Source organism: Setaria viridis, chromosome 1, assembly GCF_005286985.2.
Source record: "Setaria viridis chromosome 1, Setaria_viridis_v4.0, whole genome shotgun sequence".
NCBI lineage: Eukaryota > Viridiplantae > Streptophyta > Magnoliopsida > Poales > Poaceae > Setaria > Setaria viridis.
The window spans coordinates 11,289,120-11,297,413 of NC_048263.2; the positions used below are offsets into that span (position 1 = coordinate 11,289,120).

At 53.8% G+C, this 8,294-nt stretch overlaps 2 protein-coding genes across 2 annotated transcripts; one reads left to right on the plus strand and one right to left on the minus strand.

Moving 5' to 3' along the window:
* The first annotated feature begins 1,159 nt into the window (after positions 1-1,159).
* On the plus strand, positions 1,160-4,240 carry LOC117843721 (L-gulonolactone oxidase 3). Its single transcript, XM_034724403.2, has 2 exons — positions 1,160-1,972; positions 2,953-4,240. The coding sequence occupies exons 1-2, from the start codon at positions 1,286-1,288 to the stop codon at positions 4,036-4,038; spliced, it is 1,773 nt and encodes a 590-aa protein (XP_034580294.1). The 5' UTR covers positions 1,160-1,285; the 3' UTR covers positions 4,039-4,240.
* Positions 4,241-4,675: 435 nt separating this feature from the next.
* LOC117864192 (serine/threonine-protein kinase AGC1-5) lies at positions 4,676-7,347 on the minus strand. The gene is made up of 3 exons (XM_034748217.1): positions 6,908-7,347; positions 5,926-6,667; positions 4,676-5,811 (listed from the first exon to the last, which is right to left on the minus strand). The coding sequence occupies exons 2-3, from the start codon at positions 6,621-6,623 to the stop codon at positions 4,911-4,913; spliced, it is 1,599 nt and encodes a 532-aa protein (XP_034604108.1). The 5' UTR covers positions 6,624-6,667; positions 6,908-7,347; the 3' UTR covers positions 4,676-4,910.
* Positions 7,348-8,294: the final 947 nt, after the last annotated feature.

The following is an 8,294-nucleotide window of genomic DNA, read 5'->3' on the forward strand; positions in this document are numbered from 1 at the left end:
TAATAACATACTTTAGGAGAGTTCTTTTTAAATTCTCACCTTTTTAATTCACATTGCATGTGAGATGCTTTAATCTTAGGATTATACCCATAAACCTCCTTCCTTGTCCACCCGATATGCATATAATTACTTTGTAAATGTTGGGACTTGCTGAGTACCAACCATAAGTGTACTCAGCATTGCCTTTGTCATGCAGGTTTAGGCCTCAGGGTGTCTCAAACCATCTTGCTAATGGATGGGCACATACGCTTCTCATCGCTGTGTTGAGGTAAAATCTTACTAATTTGTACGTCTTTTATCATTTAAAATATTTAATGATAACTGTATTAGGCTATTGATCCAGGAACCAATACAGGTAATCAGTGGGATTTCCGAAAGGAGGTCCCTACAAGTACTCGGTGATCCGTGATGTTGAATGACTCACCAGTGGCTGGCAATCTTCAATTGTCTGAAATTTCAAACTTCAATTGTCCGAAATTTCAAATTTGTTAAAGAAATCCCTCCTTCTATGTTTTTTTAATATGCTCGATCTTATTGGACTTTCAATCAAAATTTGTAAATCACTGTATACTTCCAAGCTCTTGCTCCCTTTGATTTTCTTAATGGTTCATATTGACTACCAATATTTTTTTTATTCACATTGATTGTCAGTGATTGTTAATCATTCTGGATTCAATTTTTCATAGGCAGGCAATCTTCAGGCTGTTTGGTAGAGCTCTATCTGATTCTAATTTTCTATAGGAGCTGATAGGCTGTTTGGTAGAGCTCTATCTGATTCTGATTTTCTATGGGAGCTGATTCTCTGAGAGGAGTGATTCTGTGGCTGAAAGTGATTCTCTTTGATTTTCTAGCATAAATTTTTAAAATCAGGATGGAGAATCACTTCACAGAATCAGGAGAATCTACTTTTTTCAGCTCACAGCCTTTTAGTTCATTTTAGAGAATCACTTCATAGAATTAGTAGAGAACCAATTCTTTCTAAAAAAACTATTTAGCAACTGCTGAATTCAGCATAGAATCAACTTTGGGAACTCTGTCAAACTCACCCCATCGCGGACCTGAATGAAATTTACACACATTTATTCAAGAAATCCCTCCGCCGATCGCCAATCCTTGAAAGGCAACTCTTGGCGGAAGCTTTCCACCCAACCCCAACGAAGCGTCGCTTGACAGGCAGAACAGCATCCAGCCACGAAGCAGAGCAAAAAGGAAGAGCCTCCCTCCATGTTCAAGAAACACGCCCGCGCACCAAGCAAAGGCGCACTCGCGAAGGGAACACAAGAAAATGCGCGCCACCTTTCTCCTCCTCCTCCTCCTCCTGCTGTCGTGCCATGCCCCGGCGCCGGCGCTCTCGCTGCCCCCGCGCCCGCCGGTGCGCTGCGGCAGCGGTGACAACGCGGCATGCGTGCTCTCCAACGCCTACGCCGCGTGGTCCAGCGACCGCGCCGACTGCCCCGTCTCGGCCGTCGCGTACCCGGCGTCCGAGCGGGAGGTGGTGGCGGCCGTGGCGCGCGCCAGCGCCGACGGCGCCCGCATCAAGGTCGTCAGCGGCTTCGCGCACACCATCCCCAAGCTGGCCTGCCCCGGCGGCGGCGGCGGGAACGCCAGCACCCTGCTGATCAGCACGGCGAGGCTGGCGGCCGTGGAGGTGGACGCCGCGGCGCGGACGGTGACCGCGGACGCCGGCGCGCCGCTGCGGGCCGTCATCGATGCGGCCGAGGCGCGCGGGCTCAGCCTCACAGCGGCGCCCTACTGGGAAGGCGTCAGCATCGGCGGCCTCGTCAGCACGGGGTCCCACGGCAGCTCGTGGTGGGGACGCGGCGGTGCCGTGCACGACCACGTGGTGGGGCTCAGGCTCGTCGCGCCCGCCGGGGAGGCCGACGGCTGGGCCAGGGTCCTGCCGCTGCGCAGAGGCGACGAGCTCTTCCCCGCCGCGCTCGTCTCCCTCGGGTTGCTTGGGGTCATCACCAAGGTTAGTGATCATCTTTCCTCAAAGAAAAGGGTAGTAATCATCAAATGTCATTAAGATATGGATTCCAAAAGCATGCATGTTTCCTCCCCGAGAAAAGGGACATGTTCATTTCGAATTAAAAATAGTTTAAGTTATTCTTTTCATATTTTGACTTATTTTAGCTTTTTGAGCTAAGGTGATCGATAGGCAATTCGACATATATGTAGAGAGAGATGTGATGAGTTGATGGCATTCTGTATGAAAATGATACATGGGAAACCATATAAAAACAAAAGGTACTCTACTTTTAGCAACTCATATTTTACGACATTGGTTAGCTTAACAAAAATTTCATCCTTCTAGCAATTTAGTTATTACCTAACAAATGAGCTATGGTTGCTGAAAATTTAAGTGCAGCAAATGCATAGGCCACATATGTCGTTGTATGCCTCCTTTGAGACAACTAGAATTAGTGTTAGTCCTACAAGAGATGCTTAAAACAGCTGTGAACTAAATTTGTGCCCAACTTACAAATTCCGAAACTACCAAAGTCACGGCATCATGAACACAAACTACTATCAGGAAATTACAGAAGTGAGTGAAAATAAAGAAAATAAACAAGTGAGGGGGGGGGGGGGGGGGGGGGATTCCAACATGTGCTTACCTGTATTGAGTGGTTGTTCCTTTGTTCAATCCGGGACCATGGGGGCCTGCCTCCGTTCCCAAAATCGAGCTACACGAAGAAAGGGAAAGCTCTGCGCCGATCCCGTCCATATCCAGGTGTGGACCGTGTGGGAAGCAGAGTGCACGCGGTGCCGGCAATGGCACATTACCTATGCCAGAAGGCAGATCATTGCGAGTTTGGGATGTAGTAAAGGAGACAAATTATTGTTCTTCAACCACATTCCTTCTAGATCCAATGGAGTTCTGCATTCCTTTTTTTTAAAATAAATCTTTTGAGCTACTATTATTTCGTTACAAACCATTCATGTTCTTTGCAGATCACACTGTCACTGGAGCCGAGGTTCAAGCGGAGCATCACCTACGAGTACCGGGACGACTCCACCTTCCAGGACGACTTCGCCGCCCACGCGGCGCGCCACGAGTTCGCCGACATCACCTGGTACCCTTCCCAGCACACGGCCGTGTACCGCGTCGACGACCGCGCCCCCCTCAACGCCTCCGGCGACGGCGTCAACGACTTCATCGGCTTCCAGCCCACCGCCATCGCCGTCACCGCGGGGCTCCGGGCCCTGGAGACCTCGCTGGAGCGGTCCAGGAACGTGAGGGGCAAGTGCGCGATGGCGGCGGTGGAGGGCGCGGCGAAGCGGCTGGTCGGCAACGGGCTCAAGAACAACGGCCTCCTCTTCACGGGGTACCCCGTGGTGGGGTACCAGGGGAAGATGCAGACGTCGGGCTCCTGCGCGCGCTCGCCGGCGTCCGACCTTCTCCGCGCGTGCGGGTGGGACCCCCGGTTCCGCGGCCTCTTCTTCTACGAGTCCACGGCGATCTTCTCGCCGCCGGCGCGGTTCCGGGACTTCGTCCTCGACGTGAAGCGCCTCCGCGACGCCGCCGGCGCCGAGAGCCTCTGCGGCGTGGACGTGTACAACGGGCTCCTGGTCCGGTTCGTGCGGGCGTCGGCGGCGCACCTGGGGCAGCCGGAGGACTCGGTGGTGGTGGACTTCAACTACTACCGCGCGTCGGACCCGGCGGCGCCGCGGCTGAGCGGGGACGTGTGGGAGGAGGTGGAGCAGCTGGCGTTCGTCAAGCACGGCGCCAGGCCGCACTGGGCCAAGAACCGGCTGGTGGCGTTCGCCGGCGTGAGGGGGAAGTACCCGCGGTGGGGGCAGTTCGCGGCGGCGAAGCGCCGGCTGGACCCGCGGGGCCTGTTCGACAGCCCGTGGTCCGACGAGGTCGTCGGCGGGGTGGAGGTGGAGGTGGACAAGGGCGACGGGTGCGCGCTCGACGGCCGGTGCGTGTGCTTGGAGGACAGGCACTGCAGCCCCGGGCAGGGGTACTACTGCAGGCCGGGGCTCGTGTTCACGGAAGCCAGGGTCTGCAGGTACTCGGTGTCGCAGAATCAGTGAAACTTGTACTTTAGCCAAAAGCTGTGTGCAACTGTTTTCACTTTTCAAGCTCACTGTGAGGTACAAGTTGGAAACTACTGTAAAGTTGGAAACTCGGAAATATATCCTCAAAATCATAATATATTAGCCAAACAAAAAAAAAATACTGTAAAGTTGGAAACTCGGAAAGCAACGGAACAAGAATTGGCACAAGTTGAGGTCCCGTTCCATAGTTGTTTCGATTGTATTGTTGTTGTTGTTGATTCGTGGTACTACTGCTTAATATGTGTTTCTCCTGCTTTTCGATAATCGGAAGTTGGTTTATTTTTAAAAAATACCACACAGTATCTATTATCATTTGAACATGTTATATTCATAGAATGCATTATATTCGTAAAATGCTTGCATAATATATCCTCAAAATCATAATATATTATAGCTGCAGTCGATACGTGCGTCTCTTCTAATACTTCATAATATATCCTCAAAATCATAGAATGCACTATGTTCGTGACATGAAAGTAGATCTGAGCGTATGCTTTAAAATTCATCACCAAATGTAAGAGGGAAAAGCAGTGGCTGACCTATAATGATTCTGTTTTCCACTCTGAATAATCACTAATTGGTGCCAATTCAAAGGGGGAATAATTGGAACATGTTAAGCATATTGTGAGAACAAGAACATCACAGATCTCTAGGATAATCCAATGGTTACAAACCCTGACATTCAGGTTTGTTCCTCCCTAGCCTGGAGCACTTTGCCAATAAATTATGCGACGAATGAATACCAAAACTCTTGAAATTCTTTAGCACGGATTCACAAAATGGACAAAAGATTTGAAACCAGCAGTTTTCGACACAAATGCATTGGCCATCACTTTTTTGATGACTTCCTAAAAGTACTCAAAATCAACATGCGACGAATCAGTGTGGCGCGAGCTGGTCTTCCGGCCGGCGCTCTTCGGCGTTCCGCCTTGCGCTTGCGCCGCTGGCGCCCCGCCCGCCGCGTCGCAGGCGAACTGGGAGCCGTGGTCGACGGCGGCATCGGGGATGTAGGGCGGCTGCGCGCTCCTGACGAGCGCCCAGTTGACGCCCTCGAAGAAGGGGTGCTGCTTCACCTCGGCGGCGCCGCGCCGGTAGGCCAGCCGGTTCTGCGGCTCCTTGGCGAGGAGGCCGCGGATGAGGTCCCTGGCGGCGGCGCTTACCGCCGGCGCGTCGGGGAAGCGCAGCGGCTGTGCGACGACGTTGAAGAGCGTGGCGCGGTTCCCGGAGCCCTTGAACGGCGTGGCGCCGTGCAGGAGCTCGTAGAGGAAGACGCCGAAGGTCCACCAGTCGACGGCGCTGCCGTGGCCCTCGCCGCGGATGATCTCCGGCGCCAGGTACTCGTGCGTGCCCACGAACGACATGGACCGCGCGCCCGTAGGCTCCGCCGTGAACTCCAGCGACGTCGGGGGCGGCGGCTTCTTCTTCCCGCTACCGCTGGTGGCCACCGGCTCGTCGTCCAGCTCGGCCTTGTCCTTGTCACCCTTGTTCTTCTTCTTCTTCTTACTCTTTTTGGCCGGGAGGATGCGCGGAAGCATGCAGACGTGGGCGAGTCCGCCGCCGCCGCTGACACGGCCGGACGGCGACCGGACGAGCGCCGGGCTGACGGAGCACCGCAGGGAGAGGTCGAAGTCGGAGAGCATGATGTGGCCTTCCTCCCTGACCAGCACGTTCTCGGGCTTGAGGTCCCGGTACACCACCCCCAGCATGTGCAGGTACTCGAGAGCGAGCAGCACTTCAGACGCGTAGAACCTGCACCGAATTTTACAATTTTGTTCGATCGCCATTTGTCACCAAGATTCAAAAATGCGCTCAAAATTCATCAAATCTTCATCTCTTCGTTCCGTTCATCAAAATGTTCCCTACCTGGCGGCGTCCTCGGTGAACCGCTTGTTGGGCTGCTTCTGGCGGAGGGAGTGGAGGTTACCGCCGCAGCAGTACTCCATGAGGAGGCAGCAGAACTTGTCGGTCTCGAAGTGGGAGTAGAGCGTTGGGAGGAAGGGGTGGTCGAGGAGGCCGAGGATCTCGCGCTCCGTCCGCGCGCGGGCCAGCTTGTTCCGGCCGGCGAGGGAGCCCTTGTCCATGACCTTCATGGCGAAGAGCGCGCCGCGGCCGCCGGCGCCTCCCGCCCGTAGCTCCACGAGGTAGACGCTGCCGATGTCACCGTAGCCCAGGCGCCGGAGGAGGCGGAAGTGGCCCAGGCTCAGCGGTGGCTCCGCGGCCCGGATGGCCTCCCACCGCCCGTCCCCGCCGCCCCCCGTGTGCCGCCGCGCCGGCACCCTCTTCACCGCCGGCGCCGCGTCGGCGTCTTCGTCGTGGTTCGCTGCGGCTGACGACGACGACGAGTCCGATGCCGTTGCTGTTGCGGTGGCCGTCGTGGTGGTGGAAGACGAGCCGCTGAGCGGCGGGGCGTCGTGGACGGCGTCGGCGTAGATCGGGTTGAGGCTCTTCCGGAACCCCGACGGCAGCTCGCGCCGGGGAGAGTGGAGCTCCCGGTCGGCGGCCAGCATCCTCGGGCTCGGCAGTGTCGTCGGGTACGCGCTCCCGATCCTGACGTCCTCCATGGTGCCGCTGATTGTGGTGGCAGGAATCACGCCCTCATCGTACACTGTGATCACAAGAAGAACACCGATCGTTCAGAAAAGGAAGAACACCGATCGATAGTTCAGAAAACACACGTCGATCATCTGAGCTGAACTGTTTGTTGGATTTACGTTGATCAAAACATCCTGATTCCTAACAACTCCTCAGGATCGGCCACCAACAAACAAAGTAACGAGCACAAAGCAGATAGATGCAGATATGACATGCCGAAAGAAAAAGAAAATCGAATTGAATGAGCCCATACCGAAAGAAGGCGCGCAGTTCTCGGGCCGTGCAGGAATGAAGGCAGGATGCACACAGTTCTGCAGCAACTCCGGCTCTCAAGTTAAGGACGAGATGGATGAATAATCTGACGGGTGCGGCTTGGTGTTCGTGGCCGCCACGCAGCGAGACGCCGATCCGAAGCAGACGACGGACGGGACGACGTGCCAGGGGGTGAGGTGAGGTGAGTCGTTGCATTGGTTGGTCGTGTCGGGATGGACATGGGAGAGGAGGATCAGAGGAATGTCAACCGGCTGCTGGTCGCTGCTGGGTCGTTGGTCATCTTTCAGACATCTTTCAGTTCGAGACGATGATGCGTAGCGTAGCGTGCTTTCAGTTGGGCCGACGGCCGGGTTTCCAACCGTAGGAGTTTGATCTCAGTAGGCTTGACGATTGAAATGGAAGGTGGTGCCCTGCCCCGGAGGCGGCCACCGTTGAGCATCATTGACGCTGCTTTTTCCATCTGCAGCTGCCGAGTTGCTAGTTTAAGCCGGGCAGCACTTGTGATCGCAACGTGGGGTGCGGGGCGCAGATGATCACGCGGGGAAAGGAGGACAGCAACCACCACAGCACCCTTCGTTAAAAATTGAAGTGATTGGCATCTGATTCTTCGGTCTAGGTAACGATCTTCAAACCTGAACTATGAGACCAGACAACCGGCCGGCCATCACGCTGTTGAGACAGGATAAAATTGAGAGTTGAGACCAGACAACAGTGGAGTTTGTGAAACTTAATAGAAGGTATAGTTTTCGTAGTCCTCAAACGTTGAAGATTTGTTGTAACAACAAACGTATACGTAATATGAGTTTTCAGAAAGCAAAGTACTTAATGAAAATATAGTGTTATTTTCTTATTCACTTTTCAAATTCACAAAAAGGTTGGTTCTGGATCGACCCAAACGGTTTGAGCCCCGTTCAGTCGGCATGGGCCAATCCCCTCCCCCCCCCCCCCCCCCCCCCCAAAGACTGATGGTTTCCAAGTGGGCCTTCGTCCAAACTGCTGTTTCAACTTCTTCTTGATTTGGACTGATCTTGGGCTAATCATCTGGTGGGAATGGCCGTTGCAATGGGCCGGTTCTGTGGCCGGCCCTACTATCTTGCATGCATCCAATCCACAGTCCGTCAGCCCCCACATCGGAGTTAAAGATTAGTGCACAGCTGGGTCTTCAGAGAAAAAAACCATCCAATCCAATCGCTACACGAGACGATCAATGCAAACAACATGCAAACATTGTAGGAGATGCTCGGTGTACGTTAGAGAAGAAAGGGTGCAAAACCCAGTGAAGAGCAATTTTAAGATTTAGAGTTTATATATATTAATTGTTCTCGTGTAAAATAGGATTTCAGACTATTCATCAACTATTGATCAGA

Coding starts and splice junctions, on each gene's coding strand:
- LOC117843721 (XM_034724403.2), top strand. CDS start 1,286: ATGCGCGCCACCTTTCTCCTCCTCCTCCTCCTCCTGCTGTCGTGCCAT. Junction 1,973..2,952: donor TGCTTGGGGTCATCACCAAG/GTTAGTGATCAT, acceptor TGTTCTTTGCAG/ATCACACTGTCACTGGAGCC.
- LOC117864192 (XM_034748217.1), bottom strand. CDS start 6,623: ATGGAGGACGTCAGGATCGGGAGCGCGTACCCGACGACACTGCCGAGC. Junction 5,812..5,925: donor TTCACCGAGGACGCCGCCAG/GTAGGGAACATT, acceptor AATTCGGTGCAG/GTTCTACGCGTCTGAAGTGC.